At 36.5% G+C, this 26,432-nt stretch overlaps 12 protein-coding genes across 12 annotated transcripts; 7 read left to right on the forward strand and 5 right to left on the reverse strand.

Moving 5' to 3' along the window:
- Positions 1-1,259: 1,259 nt before the first annotated feature.
- SAPINGB_P005290 (uncharacterized protein) lies at positions 1,260-2,861 on the forward strand (the record flags this gene model as incomplete). The annotated part of the gene is made up of 1 exon (XM_032000004.1): positions 1,260-2,861. The coding sequence occupies one exon, from the start codon at positions 1,260-1,262 to the stop codon at positions 2,859-2,861; it is 1,602 nt and encodes a 533-aa protein (XP_031855895.1).
- A 1,528-nt stretch (positions 2,862-4,389) lies between these two features.
- On the forward strand, positions 4,390-6,792 carry SAPINGB_P005291 (uncharacterized protein; the record flags this gene model as incomplete). The annotated part of the gene is made up of 1 exon (XM_032000005.1): positions 4,390-6,792. One exon carries the CDS (start codon positions 4,390-4,392, stop codon positions 6,790-6,792), a length of 2,403 nt encoding a protein of 800 aa, XP_031855896.1.
- A 3,208-nt stretch (positions 6,793-10,000) lies between these two features.
- SAPINGB_P005292 (uncharacterized protein) lies at positions 10,001-11,548 on the forward strand (the record flags this gene model as incomplete). Its single annotated transcript, XM_032000006.1, has 1 exon — positions 10,001-11,548. The coding sequence occupies one exon, from the start codon at positions 10,001-10,003 to the stop codon at positions 11,546-11,548; it is 1,548 nt and encodes a 515-aa protein (XP_031855897.1).
- Positions 11,549-11,710: 162 nt separating this feature from the next.
- On the reverse strand, positions 11,711-12,892 carry SAPINGB_P005293 (uncharacterized protein; the record flags this gene model as incomplete). Its single annotated transcript, XM_032000007.1, has 2 exons — positions 11,711-12,754; positions 12,845-12,892. The coding sequence occupies 2 exons, from the start codon at positions 12,890-12,892 to the stop codon at positions 11,711-11,713; spliced, it is 1,092 nt and encodes a 363-aa protein (XP_031855898.1).
- A 404-nt stretch (positions 12,893-13,296) lies between these two features.
- On the forward strand, positions 13,297-14,424 carry SAPINGB_P005294 (uncharacterized protein; the record flags this gene model as incomplete). Its single annotated transcript, XM_032000008.1, has 3 exons — positions 13,297-13,396; positions 13,469-13,592; positions 13,680-14,424. 3 exons carry the CDS (start codon positions 13,297-13,299, stop codon positions 14,422-14,424), a joined length of 969 nt encoding a protein of 322 aa, XP_031855899.1.
- A 175-nt stretch (positions 14,425-14,599) lies between these two features.
- Positions 14,600-16,979, reverse strand: SAPINGB_P005295 (uncharacterized protein; the record flags this gene model as incomplete). The annotated part of the gene is made up of 2 exons (XM_032000009.1): positions 14,600-14,979; positions 15,689-16,979. The coding sequence occupies 2 exons, from the start codon at positions 16,977-16,979 to the stop codon at positions 14,600-14,602; spliced, it is 1,671 nt and encodes a 556-aa protein (XP_031855900.1).
- Positions 16,980-17,525: 546 nt separating this feature from the next.
- On the reverse strand, positions 17,526-18,724 carry SAPINGB_P005296 (uncharacterized protein; the record flags this gene model as incomplete). The annotated part of the gene is made up of 3 exons (XM_032000010.1): positions 17,526-17,864; positions 17,950-18,563; positions 18,637-18,724. The coding sequence occupies 3 exons, from the start codon at positions 18,722-18,724 to the stop codon at positions 17,526-17,528; spliced, it is 1,041 nt and encodes a 346-aa protein (XP_031855901.1).
- A 171-nt stretch (positions 18,725-18,895) lies between these two features.
- On the forward strand, positions 18,896-21,034 carry SAPINGB_P005297 (uncharacterized protein; the record flags this gene model as incomplete). The annotated part of the gene is made up of 1 exon (XM_032000011.1): positions 18,896-21,034. The coding sequence occupies one exon, from the start codon at positions 18,896-18,898 to the stop codon at positions 21,032-21,034; it is 2,139 nt and encodes a 712-aa protein (XP_031855902.1).
- A 76-nt stretch (positions 21,035-21,110) lies between these two features.
- On the reverse strand, positions 21,111-21,767 carry SAPINGB_P005298 (uncharacterized protein; the record flags this gene model as incomplete). The annotated part of the gene is made up of 1 exon (XM_032000012.1): positions 21,111-21,767. One exon carries the CDS (start codon positions 21,765-21,767, stop codon positions 21,111-21,113), a length of 657 nt encoding a protein of 218 aa, XP_031855903.1.
- Positions 21,768-22,944: 1,177 nt separating this feature from the next.
- On the forward strand, positions 22,945-23,218 carry SAPINGB_P005299 (uncharacterized protein; the record flags this gene model as incomplete). Its single annotated transcript, XM_032000013.1, has 2 exons — positions 22,945-23,033; positions 23,083-23,218. The coding sequence occupies 2 exons, from the start codon at positions 22,945-22,947 to the stop codon at positions 23,216-23,218; spliced, it is 225 nt and encodes a 74-aa protein (XP_031855904.1).
- A 93-nt stretch (positions 23,219-23,311) lies between these two features.
- Positions 23,312-23,668, reverse strand: SAPINGB_P005300 (mitochondrial 54S ribosomal protein mL54; the record flags this gene model as incomplete). Its single annotated transcript, XM_032000014.1, has 1 exon — positions 23,312-23,668. The coding sequence occupies one exon, from the start codon at positions 23,666-23,668 to the stop codon at positions 23,312-23,314; it is 357 nt and encodes a 118-aa protein (XP_031855905.1).
- Positions 23,669-23,934: 266 nt separating this feature from the next.
- Positions 23,935-25,878, forward strand: SAPINGB_P005301 (uncharacterized protein; the record flags this gene model as incomplete). The annotated part of the gene is made up of 1 exon (XM_032000015.1): positions 23,935-25,878. The coding sequence occupies one exon, from the start codon at positions 23,935-23,937 to the stop codon at positions 25,876-25,878; it is 1,944 nt and encodes a 647-aa protein (XP_031855906.1).
- Positions 25,879-26,432: the final 554 nt, after the last annotated feature.

Here is a 26,432-nt window from a genome sequence, read left to right on the forward strand (position 1 = left end):
AGAGGAAATCGTTATTAAGAGTTTGTGAAATGCTTAATAAGGATTACATTTTGTTAGGGCACAATTGGCAAGGTGTTAGTTAAAATATAATAATAATAATAATAATGTGGCTTTAAAAGTAATAAGTAAAGAAATAGACATTAATTAGATTCTTTAATTAAGAAAAAAATTTCAAATATTTTGTATATTTTTTTTTTTTTTTAGAAATATTTTTCTTCATATTACATTTATTTTAAAGACGTTTATATATATATATATATATATATATATATTAATAATATAATAACTAACGGTTTTTATAAGACAATTTTATTATTTTTTTTTAAACGGATTTATTACAGTAAAGGGCAATTTAATTTTATTTTTTATATTCGGTATATATATATATATATATATAAATAAAGTCAAATAACTATATAGTTGATTAAGGTCGGTGATACTTTCCGCGATGCCCAGAATTGAGTTGAGCCGTTCACATTTTTTTTTTTTTTTTTTTTTATTCTCTCTCTTTTTTTCCTTAATTTGACTTTATTTTTTTTAAAAAAAAAAAACTTTAAATATAATTTCTCGCTCTCGGTGAACTTATAGAAGAAGAAAAAAAAAATGAGAGAGAGAGAGAGATTTGAGAGATTTGAGAGCAAGATAGATAGATAGAAAACAAAAAAAAACAAAAAAAAAAACAAAAAAAAAGATTTGAGATAGAGCATATTTTAAGAATTAAATTTTAATTTATTTAAAAAATTTTTTTTTTTCTTTAGTAAATGGAATTAAAAGCAAAAAAAAAAAAAAAAAAAAAGATCTTCAATTTTCGTGTGCTCCTTCTAAACCAAAAAAAAAAAAAAAAAAAAAAAAAAAAATAAAAAACGGGGTTTCTTTAGACTTTATGACTCAGGAATTTATTTATTTATTTATTTTCCTTCTTTCTTTCTTTCTTTCTTTCTTGCTTTCATTCTACTACAAATCCCATTAGAAATCTTCTTTTTCCCAATTCAGGAAGTTCCAATCTTTATAACTATCATCATAATTATCATCATCATAGATCTTTAAATAAACATTCATCTGCCACTATATTTTATTTTTTTTTTTTATTTTAAATTTTTTTTTTTTTTCTTTTCTTTTATATTTCTCAACAATAATTTAATAATTAATTTATAAAATTCTATACAAACCATCCTCTCCCCCCACTCTCCATTTTTATACAAATGTCCAAATCAGTTTTAAATGATCTAGAAACTAGTATCTCCACCACACCCATAGAAATGCCTCCATCTCCATCTCCACCTCCACCACGTCTACCCCTTTTTTCCTATGAATCATTACTTCTATTACGTGGGTCAACGCCCATGATTGTGGGGTCTATGTCATTTGCAGTTTTCACAGATATTTTTGTTTATTCCATCATTGTCCCCGTGGTCCCATATGTTTTAGAATCACGCCTAGGGATTGCTGAATCATCTGTACAAACAAATACTTCAAAGATTCTAGCATTATACTCGGTGGGGCTTATTGTCGGGTCGATTGTGTTTGGGTATGCGGCTGACAGACTCACCCACCGACGGCTCATCATGTTATTGGGGCTTGCCATTTTAACTGGCGCAACATTAATTCTTTTTTTCGCAAAATCAATGGCACTATACATGGTAGGCCGTGTGATTCAGGGATTATCTGCGGCCGTGGTATGGGTGGTTGGACTGGCAATTATAGCAGATATTGGAGACTCTTCTAATATGGCATTTCTAATGAGTTTCCCAGGAATTGGGTTATCATTTGGAATGTTTATGGGACCCTTGGTTGGAGGAGTTGTATATGATAGGGCCGGGTATAATACAGTATTTTATGTTTGTTTTGGAGTATTGGCGGTAGACATTTTACTTCGGGTAGTTATGTTGGAGAGGTCTCATATGGAAGAGATTTGTGCGAAACGGGCACAAGAATTGATGACGGCGGGTACTACGGAGGCTTCTTTGTCTCCGGCTCTAGCAGAGTTTGTGCGGGTCTATTGCCCAAAGGAGACTTTTGAAGCGAGCCCTAACCCTGATGCCGAAACCAAGAAAGAGGAGGCCAAAACCCAAACCCAAACCCAAACCCAAACCCAAACCCAAACCCAAACCCAACCACAAACTATAAGCAAAGCAACAGTGCCGCCATCACCTTTTGGAGTGACTGTGTTTAAGCGGCGCATAAGATTGCCAGCGTATATTGGTCTTTTAGGGGATGTGCGTATTGCCAATGCCTTTTATCTGAGTATCATTCTTGCTTGGATTATGACAGCTTTTGAAAGTATTTTAACGTTACATGTTGAAAGTGTTTTTGGGTTTTCTTCATTACAAGCTGGGTTATTGTTTATAGCATTTGCCGGGCCATCATTATTTGAGCCTGTGGTTGGTCGGTTGAGTGATAGGTTGGGGCCTCGGCACATTGTATTTGGAGGGTTTATGTTGGCTACACCTGCGTTAATTTTGATGCGGCTTGCTGATCATGAGAAGAGTGCAGGCCGGATTGCATGTTTAAGTATTTTATTAGTTGCAGCTGGGCTTTGTGTTTCTACAATTTTTGCACCAGTGACTAGTGAATTTTCTAATGCTGTTACAGAGGTGGAAGCCAAACATCCTGGAGCTTTAGGAACTGGAAGAGGGTTTGGACAAGCTTATGGATTATTTAATGTGGCATATGCTTTGGGATCGTTGATCGGGCCCTTTGCAGCTGGTGGAATTGCGTCTTCACACGGGTGGGGGTCTGCGGTGTTGTCACTTGGGGTAGTTACATTTGTTTCTGGGGTTGCCACGTACCCCTTTACTGGAGGGATTTTGAAGCGAGGGACTGGTAATAATAATGATAATGATAATGATAATAATGTATAATAAACAAATAACAATAACAAATAATAATTATAATATTAATGATGATGATGAAAATAATAAAAATTATATTGAGCATCTCATCGGATATGATTTTTTTTTTATTATTATTATTATTATTATTATTATTATTTTTAAAAAAAATCATTTTTTCTTAACATAAAAAAAAAAAAAATTCTCGCCTAAAAATATTATTTTACCAGAAAGAGTGCAAGACATGTGCCTGTACCTTGCAAAAATATATTTTTGTTAAGAAACGAAAAAAAAAAATATATATATATAAAAAATATAAAAAAATATAAAAAAGTTGAATATTTTTGAATATATTTTTGAATATTTGAGGATGTTTTTTTTAGTATTATATATATAACCATTTTAGGTTAAAAAAGCGGATTGTTTTTTTTTTTTTTTTTTTTTTTTTTTTTTTTAATTCTTTAATTCTTTAATTCTTTAATTCTTTAATTTTTTTTTTTTTTCACATGAGATTAAAGACTAGCAGGTGTTCACGAGGACATTCCACGTGGAAAGATTTTTAAATGAAAAGATTTTTTTAAATTTTTTTTTTTTTTTTTTTTATATAATGAATAATTTTTTTTTTATAATATTTAAAATAAAAATATAAATTAAGAACTAAAGAAAAAAAAAAAAAAAGTTAGAATTAATGGAATGGAATTTTTATAAAAAAATAAATAAATAAATAAATAAAAAAATAAATAAATAAAATCAAACATTAATTTTATTTAATTTTAATTTAATTATTTATTTTATATTTATTTATTTATTTATTTTGGTCCCACCAGTTTGGCCTTTTTTTAAAACAAAAAACAAAAAAAAATTTTTTTTTTTGTGATAAAAAAAAAAAAAAAAAAAAATACGCAGCACCAGCAGCACCAACAGAAGCAGCAGCAGCAAAAAACAAAAACAAAAACAAAAACAAACAAAAAAAAAAAAATAAAAAAAAGGCAGCATAAAAAAAAAAAACAAAAAAAGCAGCCATTCAGACAAACCAAGTTGAAGGGGGGGTTTTTTTTTTTTTTATAATTTATTTATTAAATTTTATATTTATTTATTTATTTAAAAGATTAATATAATTAAAAGAAAACTTTCAAGTAGAAGAAAAGGAAGAAAAAGGAAAAAGGAAAAAGGAAAAAGGAAAAAAGAAGAAGATAAAATTTGAATAATAAAATTTGAATAATAAAAATAAAAATAATAATTAATAAAAATAATACGAAGTGGCTTTTTTTATATATTTTTTTATTATTATATTATAATTTATTTATTTATTTAATAATTATTATATTATTACCACCCAAAAATAAACCCATTCATCCATCCCCCCCCCTTCTATCTTACAAAACCTTCATCAGAGGACTTTTTTTTTTTATTATTATTATTATTATTAAAAAAAAAATAAAAATATTCTCTTCCTATTATGTCCTCTTCATCTTCCTTTTATCAACCTTCATCATCATCATCATCATCATCATCATCATCTTCTTCTTCTTCTTCTACTTCTACTTCTCGCCATCAAATGTTTGACTCGGCATATTCATATCCTCAATCTTCTTCTTCTCAATCAACACCATCTTCATCATCTTCATCTTCATCATCAACAACAACAGCAACAACAACAACAACAACAACAACAACTCTTCAACAAGCTGTAGAATTTAAAAACCCTCCTCCAAACTCTTCCTCATCTAAATCATCTAAATCATCTAATTCATCTAATTCATCTAATTCATCTAATTCATCTAATTCATCTTCTTCTACAGAAAATCAACAACCTTCTTCAGATTACTCTCCAAACTCAAATTATTTTGCCGCTGCCGCTGCCGCTGCCGCTGCTGCTGCTACCGCTGCTGCTGCTGCTGCCGCTTCAGTCTCCTCATCAACCCCTACAAGAGGACCTTCGTCATCCGCACTTTCTCATTTAACTTCAACACCAACTGAAGCTTCTACCTCATCTCTTACAACAACCCCTCTTACTATCACTACAGCTGCAACAACTCCACCAACAATTGGAGCTTCTATAACTGGCTCTTCTGCTCCTTCATCTCTTCACCATCACCATCATAATAATCATCATCATCCTCACCATCTTCTTCACCCAATGTCAACATCTTCTTCTGCATCTTCCTCATCTTCTGCATCTACAACTTCAGTCCCACCAATAACTAACTTACAATCTTATCCTTACCATTCTTCCTCTTCTTCTACTTCTTCTACATCTTCTGCCTCATCTCAATACCTTCCTCCACCTTCCATGCTTAACAGCTCAACTGGTTCTACTAATACTAATACTAATACTAATACTACTACTAATACTACTACTACCACCGCTTCATCTTCATCTTCATCTGCAAATACTACCCCCTCTTCCTCTTCTGCTGCTTATACTCCATTTTCTTACGTGTCTAGTGTTGCTGCAACAGCCCCAGTCTACGAAGGAACCCCAAGATCTGGAAGATACGATCGGCGGCGGCGCACAGGTACTAAACGGTCTATTGAAGATGTGCTCATGAGTGACCACCAAACTGCCGCAGCAGCAGCAGCAGCAGCAGCAGCAGCAGCAGTATCTACAGTAGAGGATGAAAGAGATGAATTATCTGGTAGTACCGGCATTGTGTCAGCTCCAGCTCCTTCTGCACATGTATATGGCGGTCACCAGCAAGATTCCACAGCTATGGCTGCAGTGTCTCAAGCTGCTCCTTATACCTCCTCTGCTCTACAATATATGGGTCGTCAGCAACAACAAAACTCTTCTTCTTCTTCTTCTTCTTCTTCTTCTTCCTCTGCATATACCCATTACGCAGCAGGAGCAGCAGGAAATGCAGGACCATATGGAACAGGATCTAGTGGGTTTTTACCCAGACATGGGTCCTTTGAAGGAACATCTTCTCCATCTTCATCTTCAACTACACCTACATCTGCTGGAGTACCTACAGCAGCCACACTTCCTTTGATGATTCCCACGCCTCCTTTGGCCACTGCGAAACCCACAAACCCTAATGCTCTTCAACCTGACCCACAACCACGGCCCAAGAAAAAGAGTAAATATAATGCGGAACAAGATGCTGTTATTCTGCGGATGAAGAAAGAGGGGAAATCATGGGGGGAGATTAGTGATGCTGCTGGGTGTACAAATTCATTAGCTGCTCGGAATCGGTATCAAGTGTTGATTGGACAGCAAGGTGGGGGGACAATTTCATGGGATCGTGAGGATACAATAGGGCTTAAGAATCTTTTGGAGGAGGGTGAAAAAACTAAGTGGGTTCATATTTCGACTGAATTATCACGTCTACGTAATAAGAATTTGACAGTGGCAGCGTGCCATAAGAAAGTTAGAGAGATTTTCCAGCGGGACCCTAGTTTTTTCCGTATTGTTGTAAATACGACACCTGTGGGGGATCCAGTATTGGTGGTTCCTGGTGGATCGAATGGTAGTAATTCAGAGATGGTTCAAGGCGGGTATCATTATCATCATCAACAACAACATCAACAACATCATCAACAACAACAACAACCACAACATCATCATCAAGCTTTGCAATCACATTATGGACAGCAGCAGCAGCAGCAGCAGCATCATCATCATCATCAGCAACAGCAACAGCAACAGCAACAGATGGGTAGTGGTGGTGCTAGTACTACTACTACGGGATATGCGCCAACCACTGGATATGCTACATCTGGAGTTTATGGGGCTTCTATGGGAGGAACTAGTGGTGGTGGTAGTAATAGTAATAGTAATAGTAGTACACATTGGGGGGCTATTAGTACAGGATCTTCGACATCAGCTAGTAATGATGGATCGGTTGGTAATGGATCTATGATGGTTTCAGATCATAGTGGAGGAAGCAATGGGAGTTCTAATTCAGTTTCAGGAGGATCTGTGATTAAGAATGAAGAAGCACGGTCTGTTGTTGTTTAAAGGGAAGCAGGAGGGGGTGATATTTTATTTGCTTTTTTTTATTCTTCTTCTTCTTCTTAGTTGGTTTGTCAATTGATTGATTAAATAGTTTTTGAATTGCTTTTTTTTTTATTGATTGATTGATTAATTGATTGATTTATTTTATTTATTTATATTTATTTATTTATATATATACATATTGGCAATATTACTGATGAATATATTTGATTTACACATGATTATGTTATATATATATATATATATATATATATATATATATATATTTTCCCTTTATTATTGAAGGAAAGGGCCATTTTTTTTATTTATTTTTTTTTTTAGGCAGTGCAGTTTGATGTGGTTGGTTGGTTGGTTGGATGGCTGGCTGGCTGGCTGTTTATTTTATTTATTTTGTTTTTTTTTTGTTGTTGTAAAGAAAAAAAAAAAACAAAAAAAAGAAAAGTGTGCTGATAAAGCAAGTTATTATAAAATAAGATATTAGTTACTATAGGTATGTTATAAGTTATTATTAATAAGTTATTATAAAGTTACTATTCAATAACATAACATACCAAGGAGTATCCTTTAAGTTACTATAAATAACATACTTATTAACTTACCTATAATAACATTAACTTATTTAATAATTACTATTTACTTACTCAAAATAACCTTTTATTTGTAACTTTTTTTTTTCGGCATAGTCTCGGTGATATTTTTATATGCCTATGAAATTTCCACATGTGTTGTGTGATATTTTGCTTGGCCCTTTTTTTTTTTTTCAGTTCAGTTCAGTTCAGTTTACTTTTTTTTTTTTTTTTTTTTTTTTTTCGGAGAAACTTTTCATTCATTTACACTTCTATTCTATACACGGCTTTTTCCCTTTTTTTTTTTTTCTAATTATTTTATAATAATAATAATAATAATAATAATAATAATAATAATAATAATAATAATAATCGGAAAGAAGTTTATTTTTTATTAAAAATAAAAAAAAAAAAAACCAACCTTTTTCCACTGAAATATAAAAATATAATAAATATATATACACCGGAAAGACCCCGTTGGTTGGGTTTTTTTTTTTTTTGGTGTTGTAGACATAAAAAAAAAAAAACAATGTTTATCAACCAATATTTATGTCTATACACACACACATACATACATAAATCTTCTTCTTGTTACACCCCACCTGCTAAATGCCGGTCAAACCGATAAGATTAAAGATGAAAAAAAAAATTATTTTATTCTATTTTATTTTATTTTATTCTATTTTATTTTATTTTATTTTTTTTGTATATCAATATATAAATTTCAATTTCAATTTCAATTTAAATTTAAATTTAAATTTAAATATATATAAATATAATTAAAAATGCGGGGCCATTTATTTTTTTATTTTTTTTTATTTTAATCTCTCTTTCTATTTTTTTTTTTTTTTTTTTTTTTTTTTTTTTTTTGGACGAGACATAATAATAATAACAATAATAATTGTATATTCATTTCTATTATATACTTTATGTTTTATATATATATATATATATATATATATATATATATATATATAAATACCGTACAAAGAGACCCGACTAAAGTTCCGGTCTCTTTCTAAACAGCAAACAGCAAACAGCAAACAGCAAACAGCAGCATCACCAACTTCTTCTTCTTCTTCTTTTTATTTTTTTTTTCTTATGCCAATGTCTTTTTTTTCTTCTTCTTCTTCTTCTTCTTCTTCTTCTTCTTTCTCCTCCTTCCCCCACCTTTTTTTTATTTTATTTTTTTATTTATTTAATTTTTCCACCGAGCACCGGCCGGAGGTTTCTTCTTCTTTTTCTTCTTTTTCTTAAGAAATTTTTTTTTTTTATATTAGGTAGGCCACTTACAAAATATAATCAATTATATATGGTCAAAATCAAATCAAAATCAAAATCAAATCAAATCAAATCAAAGTCAAGTCAAGTCATGTCATGTTTGTCACCTTTTAACTTTTTGCCTTTTTGACTCTTCTCTCTCTCCCCTCTTCTATTTAATAATAATAATCACCGAGAAATTCTCCGAAACTTGGATTTTTCCTCTCCCAAAAAGAAAAAAAATATATATATATATATAATATTCCTAATTGAAAAGGATAAATGTATTAAAAAAAAAAGATATTATTTTTTATTTATTTTTTTTTTTATAAACAAAACATTATTTATTTACTTTTTATATTTTTATTTATTTAAAATTTAAAAAAAAAAGAAATAGTAAATTCTTTTCTTCTTTAAAAATTTCTCTTTACAATTGTTGTTGTTGTTGTTGATTTAATTTAATTTCTTTTAAATGCGCTTGTACGGCCAAACTTCGGCGGGCAATTAAAGCTCAGCCGTTGAACTGAAAAAAAAAAAAAAAATCTCCACATTTTAAGGGGAGAATTTCCGGGGTAAAAAAAAAAATTTATAAAATTTATAAAATTTATAAAATTTATAAAATTTTTTTTTTTTTTAATTACGTCCGTTCAAATAAATAAACAAACAAACAAACAAACAAAAACCAACCAAACAAACAAACTTTTATATAAATTTCTTCTTCTTAATGAAAAATTAAAAAAAAAAAATTCCTTCTGTAGAAAATAATAATAATAATAATAATAATAATAAATCATCTTCTTATTCTTCAGTTTCAATTTTTTTTTCAAAATTTTTTTCATTTTCATTAAATACTATCATCGGACTTGTAGTTGAAATCCTCCGCTGACCATGCGGGGAGAGAGGAAGAAAGAAAGAAAACCATTTTATATCTTCTTCTTCTTCTTCTTCTTCTTCTTTTTCTTCTTCATCTTATTCTTCATCTTATTCTTTTTCTTCCGTACAAACACACACCCCTCCTCAATATATAAAAATATAAATTAAAATTGTGACAGGAGGAAGAGGGGAGGGGGAAAAAAAAAAAAAAAAAAAAATCTCACCGGATTTTCTCACACACAAAACAAATAAAATCCATTCAAAATGACCCGTAAACGACCGACTCTTTTCGTCAATTTTTAGATTTTAAATTCTTATATATATGTATATATTTTAGTATATTTATTTATATATAAATATATCCTTAACTTCTATATTTTCTTTCTCTCTTTTTTTCTTTTTTTCTTCCTTTTTTTTTTTATTTTTTTTATTTTTTCTTTTTTTCCTTATCCATCTTTTTTTAATTAATATCTTCCCATATACATATACATATACACACACACACACACACAATGAACGCTCTCATCTCTAGCAGACTGACCTTCTCAAAGGCCTCTGCGCGTATCCTCGCACGTACTTTCGCATCTTCCGCACCTCGCGCCAAAATCTCTAAAATCTTAAACTCTACTGACGAAGCTGTCGCCAAATCCGGTCTCAAATCCGGTGATATTGTCCTTGCCGGAGGTTTCGGACTTTGCGGTATCCCAGATACAATCATCGATTCCATTCTTAAACAAAAATCATCAATCAAAGACCTCACCATTGTTTCAAATAACGCAGGTGTCGACGGTAAAGGTCTGGGGAAACTCCTCAACTCTGGCCAAGTAAGCAAAGCTATCGTCTCATACATTGGAGAAAATAAATTCTTTGAAAAACTTTACCTCACAGGCGAAATCTCTCTTCAACTCACCCCACAGGGTACTATCGCTGAACGCCTTAAAGCTGCTGCCTCAGGTGTCCCAGCTTTTTATACCCCAGCTGCCCTTAACACTGTTGTTGAACACGGCCAACTCCCCATCAGATACAACCCAGACGGAACTGTCATGACCTATTCCGAAGAAAAGGAAACCCGCATTTTCGATGGCAAACGTTACCTCCTCGAACACGCCCTTGTCGGTGATGTCGGTATCATCAAAGCATACAAGGCTGACCGCTTAGGTAACTGTGTTTTCCACTCTACCGCACATAACTTTAACGGTGTCATGGCCCGTGCTGCCAAAATGACCATTGTTGAAGCTGACCATATTGTCGAGGTCGGTGAACTCTCTCCTAATGAAATTACAATCCCTGGTATCTACGTCAACTACGTGGTCCAGTCCCTTAACCCTCACCAATTCGAACGTCTTGAGTTTGCCAAGGAATCTACCGAAGTGGAACACCATGACGTTAAAGACATGTCAAAGAAGGAGAAAATTGCACGCCGTGCTGCTCTTGAATTTAAGGAAGGCATGTATGTCAATCTGGGTATTGGTGTGCCAATCATGGCTGCTTCTTATGCTGACCCTAATATCGATATGCAACTGCAATCTGAAAACGGTGTTCTTGGACTTGGTGGTCTGCCCAGACCTGGCGAGGAAGATCCCGATACTATTTCCGCAGGTAAGGCTGCTGCTACTCTGACAAAGGGTGCTTCTGTTTTCGGTTCAGAGGAATCTTTCGCCATGATCCGTGCTGGTAAAATGGATATGGCTATGCTTGGTGCTATGGAAGTTTCCAAGGATGGTGATCTTGCCAACTGGTTCATCCCTGGTAAAGTTAAAGGTATGGGAGGTGCCATGGATCTTGTTGCAAACCCTGAAAAAACTCGTGTTGTTGTCTGCACTGACCACGTCGATAAGTTTGGCCGTCCTAAGATTGTGGAAGAATGCTCTCTGCCAATCACTGGCGCTAAAGTTGTCTCTAGAATTATCTCAGATATGGCTGTCTTTGATGTTGATCACAATTCCGGTCTTCTTCTGAGGGAAGTTGCCCCTGGTCTTACTGTGGATGATATCAAGGCTGCTACTGGTACTTCTTTCCAAGTGGCCTCTGATCTCAAGACCATTGAATACGCTCCTTAGATTAAAAAAAAAAATGAATAAAAATAAAGAATAATAAAAAATAAGAAAAAAAGTTTTTAATGTTTTGTTGTATTAGTTTTTTTTTTATAATCTTGTAATTTATATATATATTTCTCTCTTTCTTTTTTCCTTTTTTTTTTTTTTTTTTTTTTAATGACCCCTCTATGCTAAATCATATTGTAAAAGTCCTAAACACTTGTTGCGCAAAATATCAATACTCTTGACAAATATCTCATCTGGTTGCATCGCACCAGTCGACTCCACGTGGTATATAAAGTGGTCTCGCTTACGACCCAATCTCACCTTATCCTTAAACTCCTCATGACGAAACACTTCGCGTGACACAGTATCTCTTCTTGCATCCTTAACCACTGCTTGGCCATCTTCAATCCCAATAACTCCAGGGGAAAACAATGTTTGTAACTTCTCTGCAGCTGCTCCCTCAATCGGTTCTAATAACTCAATATGAGGCATCAACCGGTAACTTGCAGTAGCAACAGGAGAAAATTTGGCATGGTCTGAACCAACTCCAAGAACAGCATAGGCCATCAAATCAATCTCCTGTCCAGGACGCAGCTTGGTCAACACAATATCCGGATACAAAACTTCTGGTCGTACTCCACCAAATACTTTTTCCAACTGTTCCTCCGATCCTGCATACACCAAATCTTTTGCAAAAACTGTATGATGTTCATACAAATCATCTGCCTTCTGCAAACTGTTATTGTTATTGTTATTGTTATTGTTGCTGTTACTGTTACTGTTGCTGCTGTTATTTTTATTTTTGCTAGCACCGGGCTTATGTGTACATGACACCTTGAGTGAAAATGGCACTGTATTTCTATCATTTGCTGGTGATGTTTTTTCTCCATCTACAACTGGAGCTGGCTCATAGAATGGGTACCACTCAACTTTATCCGGATCAATTTTTAATGGAACCAGTCCGATTCTACTGGCAAGCACTTCGTCGTGCATAATGCCTGTGTTATTGGTAAAAACAACCTCTTCAAAGGCAACCGTGGGGACTTCAGCCATCATGATCCGTCGAAACGCGTTTGCAATAGAAGAGTCAGCTCCAATAAGATCAAAGTTCCCAACATCATCTGTCAGATAGTGAATCTTAATATCCAGTTGTTTCTTGAACGTGTCCAGGCTCCATGCATTCTCAACGTCGTTGTAATGTCCAGGGAAATCCGTAGCAGTGACCTAAAGTATATTGTTAGAAAAATGAAATGAAAAAAAAAAAAAAAAAGAAACAAAAAAAAAAAAAGGTTTATAGCAAATTCTACTACTTACATTTGTCACTCGGTCATGCTTGATGCCCACAATCTTATCTTCGCTCATTGTTTTTTTTTTTTTTTTTTATTTATTTTTGATATTTAAAGGCTTCAAGGCTGAAATTTTTTTCTTCATTAAAAAAAAAAAAAAATTCCACCCTCCAAAAAAAAAAAATTAATTTTAACCCTTACCCATAGATGTTAGGGTTATATATTTATAATTTATATATATATATTTTTTTAAGTTTTTCCAAACCTCCTTTGGCAAATCACCAAAAAACCCCCCCCCCCCAAATATCCAAACCAAATTTGTTTTTGCCCCCCAAAAAACAGAATTAAAGAAGTAAAAAATTTAATATAAAAGATTCAACCCTATCTAATATCTTCACACTTTTTATTCTCACCTAGAATTTAACTTATATTTATAACATTCTCTTATATACATACATCCTTTTTTTTTTTTTTTTTCAAATGTCAAATCATATTCAACACGTTCTTGAACAACGGCTCTTTGACCAACTCTTGGCCGCTAATGAACTTGTTCTTGTCAAGTTCACAGCTGCTTGGTGTGGTATGTTTCTCTCCTTCCCTCTTTTTTTCTTCCTCTTCTCTCCAATTGATCTCTAACATCTACTTCACACAGGTCCTTGCCAGGTCATTGCACCAGTTCTTGAGAAATTCGCAGCTGCAACGCCTAATGTCAAAGTCTTAGAAGTTGATGTTGACAAGAGCCAACCCATTGCCCGCAAATATAATGTTTCTTCCATGTAAGTTTGCTCGGAATATTTACATTACAATTCATTTTCTAACAATTGATGAAAAAAAAAAAAAAAAATTAAATTAATAAATAAAAGGCCTACATTCGTGTCTTTCCATAAACAAAAGGAAACAGCTAGATTTGCTGGTGCTAACCCACAAGCCCTCGCAGCTGCCATTCAAACTCTTTCTGCACTTAACCCCTCGGCCACAGTCTCAAGCTCACCTTCCGGATCTTCATCTTCCTCTTCTTCTTCTTCATCTTCCTCAGGTACTCCTCCAGCTCTTCAAAAATATATCCCCAAGGGTTATGAGCTCCTCAACTCTGCCATCATCTCATCTTCTACAGAAATCCTTAATGTCCTGCAAACATCCACCCCACCATCCAAAGCCGCCTTTGATCTTTCTTCCAAATCTTCCTCTGATGACCCAGCCATCATCTCCGATGCAGATTCTCAAGTCTTAATTTATGCACCCTTTGCAAACAAATGCAAGGTTTATTCCATCCTTATCCAAACCGCTCCTAACGCAACCACCCCAGACGGTGACGACGCTCAGCCCCCTGCCACCATCAAGGTCTGGGCAAATACTACTGGTACCATGGCATTCGAGGATGCTGCTGCAGGTGCTGGTGCTCTTCACGAAGCAGAAATTGGTCAGCCTGATGCCGATGGCTGGATCGAGGTCCCCCTGCGCTTTGTGCGTTTTCAAAGTGTTGGTTCCGTACTGATATTCCTTGATGGTGCTGATGAGGACGAACCCACGGCTGTGCAGCGCATTGCTTTGGTCGGGTCTCTTGGAGATAGCATGCAACAAGGTAAGATTGAAAAGGTTGAGCAGTAGTAAATAGATTATAATAATAATAATAATAAAATAATAATAATAATGATAATAATATTAAAAACAACAACAAGAATAATAATAAAAAAAAATGAAACCAACTTTATAAAATTACATTAATAAGAATAATTAACAATACCACTTTCACTTGACCCTTTTTTTTTTTTTTTTTTTTTTTTTAAAATCTAGAACGTGTCAAAGGCTCATTATTAGATCCGGTAAAGTTATTACGACGGTTGTTACCACCACCGTATCCGCCATTACCACCGCTGTAGCCTCTTCCGTAACCACCACGGCCTCTGCCGCCACCACCATATCTCGAGTTGCCATTACCACCTCTGGAAAAGCGCACCATTTCCTGAAGCTTGGGGTCAATTTCCTGCTTGGCTTCCTTGAGAATTGTCAGCAAGTCGCGGGCTTGTTTTTGGTTCTCTTGTGTAAACAGAGTAATGGCAGTACCCTTGGATCCAGCACGACCGGTACGGCCAATGCGGTGGACGTAATCTTCACTGTTGGAAGGATAGTCGTAGTTAAGAACGTAGTTAATACCCTTAACATCTAAAATAAAAAAAATAAAAAAACATCAATTAGCAAATAGGTTCAAAAAAAAAATAATAATAATAATGACTTCAATTGAAATCATTCTTCCTTCTAATCATTTTAGAAACTTAACATGGGAAAAATAACAAATTATACTTCGTTTAAAACTCCATCCACGTCTTCAAAGCTCCCAAAACATTTATTTATTTTTCTTTTTAAAAAAAAAAAACCCCCAGTACTCAAAGAGACGACATCTACGCATTTTTGAAACAAGATGTAGTAGAGAGAAAGAGACTAAAAAAAAAAGAAGTCCTTCTCTAATCAAACACCAAAATCTTTCATTAATTTAAACTTTTTCTCCGACTAGCAGAAAAAAAAGCTCAATCTTTTTTTTTATTGTTCTATAAACCTGCATAATAGTTTCTATCTATTTATAAAAACTTAAAATTTTAAAAGAGGCTGGGTATTATCGTCGCTCAGCGACATTTTAAGCAGGTCAACAACAAACAACAAAAAAAAAAAACAAAGTAAAAGATTTAATCTTGAATCAAAATCACATCATCGAACATCATCCCGAAAAAATATAAACATTTTACACAACGTGCATCAACATTTCAAGGGGGGTATTTTCTCCAAAAAATCAAAAAAAGGAGGGGTATATTCCAAGTGACCAAGGGTATATTAAATTCCGTCACTGGAAACTTTAAAAACAATATTGTATACATACCAATACCACGAGAAGCAACATCAGTTGCAACCATGATCGGGGACTTGCCCGTTCTAAACTGATCCAAAACCCAGTCACGCTCTGCCTGGGACTTGTCACCGTGAATGGCCAGTGCGGGCCAGCCATCTTGTCGAAGGTACTTTGTAATCTCATCTGCAGACTTCTTGGTGCCAGTGAAAATCAGACACTTGGTAGACTTGTCTTCCATGGCCTTTTCCAGGTGCTTGCTCATACGCTCGCGCTTCTCATACTCGCTAACAACCTCCACAATCTGTGTAATATTGTGTGAGGCAGAAAGTTCCAGAGATCCAACATTGACTTGGATATAGTCCTTGAGGTAATCGTGAGCAAGACGCTGAACCTCCTTGGGCCAAGTGGCAGACCACATCAGAGTCTGACGATCAGGGCGAATCTGGTCAACAATCTTTCTAATTTGAGGCTCAAAACCCATATCCAACATGCGATCAGCCTCGTCCAAAACAAGGTAAGTCACACGCTTCAAGTTAGTCTTGCCACTCTCAAGCATATCAATCAAACGACCAGGGGTGGCAATGCAAATCTCAACACCACGAGCCAAGTCGCGAATCTGCTGACCACGTGGGACACCACCATAAACACAAGTATTGCGGATGGAAGAGGTGCGGCCAAACTTGCTGCATTCCTGCTGAATCTGGACAGCAAGTTCACGAGTAGGAGCAAGCACAAGGGCAATGGGACCATCACCACGAGCAAGAAGTGGCTGGGCATTAATATGAACAATAGCAGGCAAGCAGTAAGAAAGAGTCTTACCGGAACCAGTAGCCGCAATACCAATAACATCACGACCAGAAAGAGCCATGGGCCAACCCTGGGATTGAATGGCTGTGGGAGCATCGAAACCTTGCTCCTTAATGCCCTTGAGGACATAGCCAGGGAAACCAGCTTCGTCAAAGGTAAGAACAGGTTTGGGAATGTCCTTGCCGTAAACAGTCATCTGATGTTCATTTCTAAAAGCATCAACCTCGGCGTCGGTGCGATCAGTAACAGACTGTTGCTCGTGGTAAAAGTTCTTTTCAAACTTGGGCAGTGAGTCCAGATCCCATTCTTGCTTCTCCAGATTGTCGCCAAAGTTTCCACCGCGGTCATATCCACCACGGTCGTCACGGCGGTCAAAACCACCACGGTCATCACGACGTTCATAGCCACCATTTCTGCGGCCACGGTCGCCACCGCGGTCATCACGGCCACCACGGTCTCTTCCGCCGCGGTAACCGGAACCATTTTCGTTATTGTATCTGTCGCCGTAAGACATTTTTAAAAAAAAAAATTTTTCTTTTGAAAGTTAATTAATAAAGAAAATTAAGGGGGAAGAAAAAAATTTTTTTTTCTATGGCTTTGGGGAGGGAAAGAAAAAAAAAAAAAAAAGGTAAAAGAAAGAAAGACTTGGGGGGGGATTTGGCTGGTTTTATATGCTGGAACAATTTTTTATTTTTTTATTTTTTATTTTTAATTTTTTAATTTTTTTTTTTGGGTGTTTATCTTAAAACTTAGAAAAAAAAAAAAAAAATTTTTTTTTCCTTTAAAAAAATTATCTAAGTGCTTAGTCATAATACATTATATACGTGAGGCTTTTCCCGAATTTCGCCTCATCCGGAAGTCTTTTGAGCGGCGTGCATTGCCACCTTAAAAGAAAAAAAAAAAAATTTTTTTTTTTTTTTACAACAACAAAAAAAAAAAAATTAAAAAAAAAAAAAAAAAAACTTTTTAGTGTGAGCCGCACTGAGTTACTATATACAGTTAATTAAATAATTAATTAATTAAATAAATAAATAAATAAATTCATAAACACCGGGTCCCGTCACGTTCGCCCGGACGAGTTGGAAACGCTGGTGGCATGAAGTGAATAATCACTCTCAGCATAAAAGTCGTGCAAAATCTCAGGCTTAAACGGCCATGCACCAAATGCTTTGGTAACAAGGAAAAACTCCTCCAGCGTCATGTCTGCTGGTTTTTTGTTGAGCAGTGGCCGTAGTGATGGGCCCATGTCGTCTAGTGCACCGGGACCTAGAATTGCCAGACCCTCTTTAAGCGGCCGTGTTTTGAGAATAAACAGTGTTCGAATCACATACTCAAAGTAGTCCAGCTGCTCAATGTCAGCCTCCAAAGGATCTACCTGAATCAGTGCAATTGGTGCTTTCTGTGTCGTTGCCTATTTCTTGTTAGTCCATAGGCCCTTCTTCTTCTTGTTTTTATTTTTGTTTTTGTTCTAAAATTTCACATACCGTAGGGAAAATATCATTGGGTTTCGTCATGACCTCTAATGGCTCGTATTTTTGCTTATCCAGAGTCAGATCCGCCATCTTGTTATCTATAATCAATCGCGTATCTGAACATGCCTCAGTTTGAACACTCACACGACCACGACGCTTGGATCCTGGAGTTGCAAGCAGCTTCACCAGAGTACTATATCGGATCCAAAGAAGCATTCTAACTCGACCGTATTTTTGGATCCAGTTTCGGTTCATGACACAATTAAGAAACTGCACACACAGTTGCTCGCCTTGAATTGTACTCAGATTGCATGTAAATAGCAAATGAGGATTAATCTCTGTCCGTGGATGCACAATCGGCGTAATTACCTTCTCGGTAACAATATTCTCATATGTTGCCCAACGAAACGGATCCTCCGGCCATAGTTTGAGTGTATTTTTTGAGGGATCAATAAACTGCTTTAAAAACTTTTGCGCGCCAACCAATGGCTCAAGCAAAACATGATTGGCAGGTTTAATCTCGTTATGGAGTGCAGCAGACCAGATACCATTGCCTGGATATGCATCAATGATGGTTACATTATCCTTATAGTACTCGGCCAGCTTCATTTTACGAATGGCGCTGACTACCAACCAAATGTTAGATAGAAATAAATGGTCAACAAAAAAAAAAAAAAAAGTAAGAGTACAAACACTTACCACTTAGATTATAGTTTAAAATGCTACGGCGTCCAAATGACTTCCGGAATGAAGCCTCGACGATACTGGGCGTGATTCCAACTGACATTTTAAAGTTGCGTTTTTGGAGTTTGACAAGTTGACGATGCAGAGAATTTTTCAAGTGTATAAAAAAAAATGGGGGAGTTACCCGGCAACTGAAGGTTTAACAAAAAAAAAAAAAAAAATAATACGCGTCGACATTTTCATTGACATTCCCCTCTCATTATAAATATCTAAAATGATTCGATTGAAACTTAAGAATAAAGGTCCTGATGGTGCAGAGCAGGCCCCTGATGACCAAACTGGTGAAGCAAATGTTACACCCAAGTCGAAAACTAAAAGCAAGCGAAAACGTGAGACTGATGGAACAGACCAATCTCCTAGTAAACAAGTGGCAACAGAAGGCGCGCCAACCCCCAAAATCACACTCTCAAAACCCAAACCAAAGACTCAGAAACCAAAAATTTCGCTTGTTAACAATGCTCAGCCAAGTGAAGATACTGGAACGATACCGGCAATTTCAGCTATTTCAGCTGGCACACAAGCAGCTTCTGCAGTACCTATAGATACTCTACCCGACGGAACTCAACAACCAATCCCCAAGCTCAAAGTTAAGCTTTCAACTAAAGCTCCAAAGACTCCTCGTGCAAGTAAAACCAAAAAAAGTGAATCTAAAGCTATAAAAGCTCCTAAAATCAAGCTTGTCACTCAGACCACCAAGGAACCTAAACAAGAAGAACCAGAAGCTCCAGCAGCAACCTCAGAAAACCCACCCAAGGCTATTCCTAAACAAAGCAAAAAAGACAAGGCGCCGAAAATCCGTGTGAAACCCAATCGAAACCCTGGTTCCGGTTACGACTCAGAAGCTCCAGATAGAGAAGATGATCCTATGGTTGAAGATGCCATTGCTTTGCGCATGGTACCGGGCCAACATTTAGACTACTTGAGAGCAGCATGCGACCAAGGCGAACTGAAAAACGTCACAATCAAGTTTAAAGATTCTCGAAGAGCAGTTGTTTCTATCCACGAGCAACTTTTTGCAGCTAAACTTATTGACTTACCTACAATCACAGAAACACACAAGTCGTTTGATCGGAAAAATATCTACAAAGTGGCTGACGTTTGTCAAATGTTGCTAGTTACAGAACCTATTCAGTATGAAGACGATGTATTAAAACTTGAATCTACTTCTTTAGAGGGTACAGATGCAACATGTACACCACATGGCATTACCCCACCCATGCATAATGTTAAACATCGACGGTTCCGGAAACGAATATCAAGAAAAGTCATTGAGTCTGTAGAAGCCAGGGTCGACGAGCTATTTAAAAAGGACGAAGAAGCAGAGAAAACAATTTATGAGTTGTTGGATTCCACAACAACAACTTCAAGAGCCGGAAGTGCGGCACCCACGCCACGGCCAGTAATTGGTGATGAAGATGAAGATGAAGAGGATGAGGAAGAAGAAGATGACGATTATGATGCCGATATCGAAGCCATGGCCAAAGAGGTTACAGCTTCGTTACAATCGACGGCCCCTAAAGTTGAAAAACCACACACAGCCCCTACTTCTGCAGCTGGGAAACCTGCAGAAACACCTAAAGACCAGGACGAAGACTTTATGGATCTCGATGTAGAAATTGAAAAGGCCCTGGAAAGTGATGAAGATGAAGAAGATGACGACGACGATGAAGATGAAGATGACGAAGAAGAAGAAGAAGAGGAAGAAGATGAAGAAGAAGATGTCAATGGTCCTAGAGGTGAAGACCTTGATGAAGAAGCACAAGAAGCATTAAACCGTAACCAAATCATTCGCGAAGAGCTACGAGATCTTGCACGCAGTTTGGCTCAAAAGGAAAAGGAAAAAGATGCACGCAAGAACCCTATTCTCAAGGGCCGTGTTCTCAATGATATCAAAAAGATTAAGCAAGAAATTGAGACCAAGAAGAAGCAACTCAAAAAGATTCCAGGATATGATGATGACCTGGATGACATTCTGGCAAATCTTGGTGACGGAGATGATAATGAAGACGATAAAACTTCAACGCTACCAACACCAAAGCCTAATATTGAAGATGTACCACCACCCATTCTAGCCACAGCTGCTGCTGTGTCGCTCAGTAAGGAACCTAGCGCAGCAACGCCGGTAGTCTCTGCGTCTCTGAGCTCCACTGTGGCGACACCAGCGGGAGACACTTACGAGGTTGATTTCCAACGATCATCCGAGCCACCTTCTGCGTTTAATTCAACGCCGCAACCAGACTACGAAGAAGAAAGTGAGGAAGGGGCTAGTGAAAATGAAAAACCAACAAACAAGCCAGCCAACCATGATGACTTGTTTGGAGAAGAAGAGGCCGACTTTGATTCATTGTTTTAAAAATGGTATACCTAGGATTTATATATAAAAAAAAAGATGACAAGACCGGCTTGCCATTAAAGATAAATAAAGAGCTTTAAGCTTTCTTCCATTTGGAACTGCATGAAGAGCACCCGGAACTTCCACTACCACCACTGCTAATAACGTAACCACCAGTGGTCCCGCCGTTATTAGTTGTCGTAGTCGTTGTAGTTGTGGTTCCGCCGCTGCTGCTTCCACCACCTCCACCTCCACCACCACCGCCACCACCGCCACCACTGCTGGTAGTAGAAGTACCACTGGTGCTACTTCCACTGGACCCACCAGAACCGCCGGAGCCTCCAGAACCACCGGAACCACCGGAACCACCAGAACCACCAGAACCACCTGAAGAGCCTCCTCCTCCACCACCACCGCCGCCACCACCGCCACCGCCACCGCCGCCAGAACTACCAGTTGTAGATCCTGTAGTGTATGTTGTTGTAGTTGATCCTGTAGAACCTGATGATACAGGAACTATGACGGTAGTGTTTGAAGATCCAGAGGAACCAGAGGAGCAAGAAGAGCAAGAACTTCCGCTACTTTTACTGCTTTTACTTGAATGAGAGCTAAGAAGTGAACTCAAAAGTCCAAAAGTGGGGAAAGCAAACGGTTTGGCTTTGGGAGCAGCAAGAGGAGCAGCCTCAGGATTGGCAATTGGGGCTGCCATTGCATAAGCCGCAAACGCAACAGTTGCGACAAAAGAAAGCTTCATTGAAGATAAAAAGAGTGTGAAAAATGAAAGAATGAATAAAAGATGAATGAAAGAGAAAAAAAAAAAATTCAAATCCTGTTGATTGATGAAGATGAAGAAGAAGAAAAAAAATGAAATATCAAGGAAATATCAAGTCTTTTTATATCATTTTTTTCATTGACCAGTTTTCAAAATTGGTATCAATATTTAATTTTTTTTTTTGTAATCTCTATCTTACGCCTTGAATAAAAGAAATCTCGATGGGTATTTTGTGAGTCTGCATTGACGGAAATCTCACACTTTTTTTTTTATTAATTTTTTACTTTCATTGTGGAAATTAACTTGTAAACAAGCAGGAACATGCTGGTATTTTGACAGGTTCAAAAAGAAATAAAAGTCCAAACTTACTATTACCACTATTATTATTATTATTATTATTATTATTATTTTTTTTTTAAATCGAAAAAAGGTACTTTGAAATATCTTAGCTATCTCTTTGTGCATGATCCTTAAAATACTGTTTAATTGACTGCGATTACGTTGCCTGAAGATAAACTGGCGACCGCTATGACGGAATATCGAGAATCAATTTTGAATATTAAAATGAAGGTATCTGAGCAATGGTATTTTTTTTTAAAAAACTTCAATTTGCGCTTTTTTTTTTCATTAAAAATAAGTACAAAAAAAAAAAATTAAATATTATATTAAACACCTTCGATCTCACTGTCTCTGTTTTTTTCTCATTCATACTTTGCCATGTTCCAAGGCAAACTCTGGTAACTACTGTCTCAAGCAATAGTCTTTTTAATCTTGCTGGTTTTGCTGTTCCTCATCAGATTTAATAGTGATATTCCGCTAAACTTTTAATGCTTTTTTTTTTATTTTAAAAAAAAATATTTAATGATCAAAGAACCCAAAGAGTTTATGTGTGTTTCGCAACATACCGAAACCATCCAGCATTGTCTATTTGTGTGTGTGTGTGTGTGTGTGTGTGTGTGTGATATATGGAGAGATGACAATAGAGATCAAAAGAAAGAGCCGTTATTTTTAAATACTGGTCCAAAATAAACATGATTACATAAAGATGAGGTAATCTATTTCTACTCTAAACAAGCTTTTGGTCCTCCCCAATAATTTCTCCCTCTCATATCTAACAATCACCAAAAAAAAAAACTCCCCTAAATTAAATCAATCCAAAATGTCGAATCTCCTTGTTAAATCTATTCCTGTTGTTACAGCTGTCGTAGGAATAGCTACTGGCTATGCGTTTTTCCAGCCCATGATTATGTATGTGCCCTTATGCTGATTCCTTTAACATCAATACTGACTGTCGAAGTGAGCAATTACGAAAAGATGGCGCCTTAAAGCCACAGATTGAGCAGGAGATCCAAAGATACGAAAGCGCAGCCATCAATAATCTGGATGCGAATAACAATAATAATAATAATAACGAAGTCTCTAAAGAGCAGTAAATGTTTGTTTTTTCTATGTACAAAGTAATGATGTGTTGATTTGTGTTTTTTTTTCTTTAATTCTGTATATACAAAAGTGATGTTTGGTTTCATTTATTTCGACATCTTGGCCAAGAAGTTATTATCCTTAATCTTCTTGCGGTTTTCTTGCCGTCGCAGCTTCCTTGCAGCCTTGATTGGGTCTTGCTCGAGCCTCTTATCTTGGGCCTTCTTGTCCAACACGGTCCACAGCCATTCTGGGTACTCTTCGTCAGGACGCGCGACAATGGGGTCCTGACCCTTTCTAATGTTGAGGCCCTTAATAACGGTTCCTGCGGGGCACGAAGAAATGGGTCCCTTGGGCTTAGCAGCAGGAGCAGCCGCCGGGGCCGCCTGCGCAGAGTAGAAACGGGTAGTGAGCAGCAGGGATCGAGCTGCAGTGATGTTGGATCTCCTTAAGATGGAAAGCATTTCTGTAGTGTGTAGATGGGGTTGGTGGTGGTGATGAAAAAAAAAAAAAAAAAAAGAGGTGGGAAGGGAAGAAAAAAATTAAAAATTTGGGTGGTGCAGTAAGAAAAGTTTTCAAGTGGTAATTTTCCGGATATTGCCATAGTTTTTAAGATACTTAGTGCTGGAATATACGCGGGGATTGAAAAAAAATTTTTTTTTTTTTTCAATGATCTCCAAATTTTTTTTTTTTTTACCTTAAACAACATTACACAATATCAAATAGAAAAATGGCAAAAACAAAGAAAGCTAACAAGTCAAAGGCCCGCAACGCTAAGTTTGCTTCTTCTCCTGCTTCTGGTGTCAATAACAAAGACACCCAGTTTATTGAAACCAAGGTCAAGCCTTTGATTGAAAGCTTGAACTCTGAAAGCGAAGAAACGCGATCCGCTTCCCTTTCTGAGATTACCCTTTTATGTGAAACCCCCAAGAACCGTACATTGTTCCTCAAGGAGCGTTTGCTTAAGTATATTTTGGAAATTCTTGCCAAAGAAACCAATAATGATATAATCACTGAGTCATATGGTCTGCTGCGGAATATTAGCATTGAAGAGGGATACGACTCTACCGTATTTCTCTGGCGCCAGGACATTTTGCAAGCCATCAAGATACTTTTGTCTAACAAGGCTAATAATGTTGGAACTAAGGACAGCAACGATTTGCTTGAAAACGTGGTTGGTCTGCTTTCAGCCATGGCTTTGTCTAGTGATAGCATTTTCGACGATATTTGCGAAAAGCTAAGCGAGATTCTGCCTACCGTTCTCGTTACAATCGTTACTGCATTTTCTCAAAAGCAAATTACATCAGCGCTTTTCGGTGCTGCTTGCGAGGCTCTCTACATTTTTTCACAAGACAATAAGCCTTTTATCAAATCGGTTTCCACTTTGCCATTACCAGAGATTCTTGAAACCCCATCAAAGCACACACCTTTGGGTCTTGTATACCTTAATGGCTTAAAGTATAATTCGATTCAGATTTCTCTCACAGATGCCACTGAGGAACTTTCCAGTGTTGCACCACATATTTTAGAGGTTCTCCAGGCACTCAATACTTTTATGACATCGGTCGACGTCTCGGCCATCCAGCAAGATATTACCGCGACTGCCGACGGCCTGGAACCCAAGGAGGCCATTGCATTATATAAAAAGGCAGTGACCAGTAAGTACCTTGCAGAGGGTGTGCAGATTTCTCTTGAGGTGGTTGCAGCTATTGCTGAGACCATTTCTGTGGACCCCAAGAAGCAGCCCTGTGCGCCTAAGCCACAGGAGGTGGACGAAGATATGGAAGATGATAAGGATGAAGATATGGAGCTTTATATTCGAAAGTCTGTTGCTGTTGAAGAAACCCCTGTTCAGGAAGAATTTTGGGGATTTGATAATAACAGCGTTTTGGAGCCAACTTTTCAATATTTGCAAGAGCAGGTTATCCCCACTTTATTCAAGCTTTTACCACATAGTGAATATTTATCACGAACTCTTAACGTGCTGAATAACCTTGCATGGTCTCTAGAGGCCAACCGGAAATATGCCACTTTATGGAAGCAGCAAGCAGAGCAGCTGTGGACAGAGCTTCTTCCGCACGTGACAACTACCGAAAACAAACCGTTTGTTGAGATTGAGTCGATAAATTCTTCGGTGGGCATTTTGTGGGCAATTGCGTCGTTTTTCGACGGGGTTGTTCCGATAACGCCTGAAGCTATCAACTTTTTAATTTCGCAGTCGGAAACCATCTCGACTCTGTACCCTGCAGCCGAGGCCAGCGAGCACTACGTGCGATTAATTGGGTTCTTTACAGTTTTGGCCAAAACCCCTGGCCGTGTTGAGCTGACACAGCGGGTTGGAGAGTATTTGTTGACTCTGCTTGATATTGTGGTGACCAAGGGAGCGTCTGCAGTTGGAGGCCTGAATGAAAAAGTGGCTATTGACGTGATTTACGCGCTATTTTCCATTTTTGGCGATGGTGAGAGCGAGTGGGACGAAGCTGTATTTGTCCAAGGAGGTATTAACCAGAAACTTACAGTGTTGCTGCCAAAGTTACGAGTGACATTCAAGCGCATTAGCAAGGTTAAGGACTATGCTTTGAAGGAAAAGGCTACGGAGGCTACAATGAATCTTGCTCGGTTCATTGAGTATAAGAAAAGTGAACTTGAAGAGAAGAAGAATGAAAAGAACTAGAAGAGATTTATGAATTGAATGATAGAATAATTAGATTTTAGATGTTTTTTTTTTTTTTATTTTTTATTTTTTTTGGACGGAGAGTCGTTGTTATCATTAAAATTAAATATAAACTTGAACTTTGGATATTTTGAGTGATATTGCGTGCCAGTCGACTATTAAAGCCGCATTATTGAGTAAATTTAGGACTGTATAAATATTATATCACTTATGTAATATGTGACTCATCTGAACTGCTGCGGCTCACTAGTTTGTTGCTCACGTGGTTGCTGTGTGTAAGTATGATATGTGCTAAACAGTCTGCCACTTATCTTATCTCATATGTCAAAAAAAAAAATAAAAATAAATATCTACTAACTTAACTATTACTATACTACAAATACTCCCCAACAAGCAAAAAAATAAAAAAAACTGCGCCTGTTAAAAGGGCAAATCCTCCCACCCCTGCGCACTCTTTCCCACACACATAACACCTCGTTTGTTTTCTAATCTTCAATTCTATATAAATACAATCACTATTCCAACAATTTTTATAAAATAAAAAAAAAAAACTT

This window comes from Magnusiomyces paraingens (assembly GCF_902498895.1).
Source record: "Magnusiomyces paraingens strain CBS 517.90 genome assembly, contig: contig4, whole genome shotgun sequence".
Classification (NCBI taxonomy): Eukaryota; Fungi; Ascomycota; class Dipodascomycetes; order Dipodascales; family Dipodascaceae; genus Magnusiomyces; species Magnusiomyces paraingens.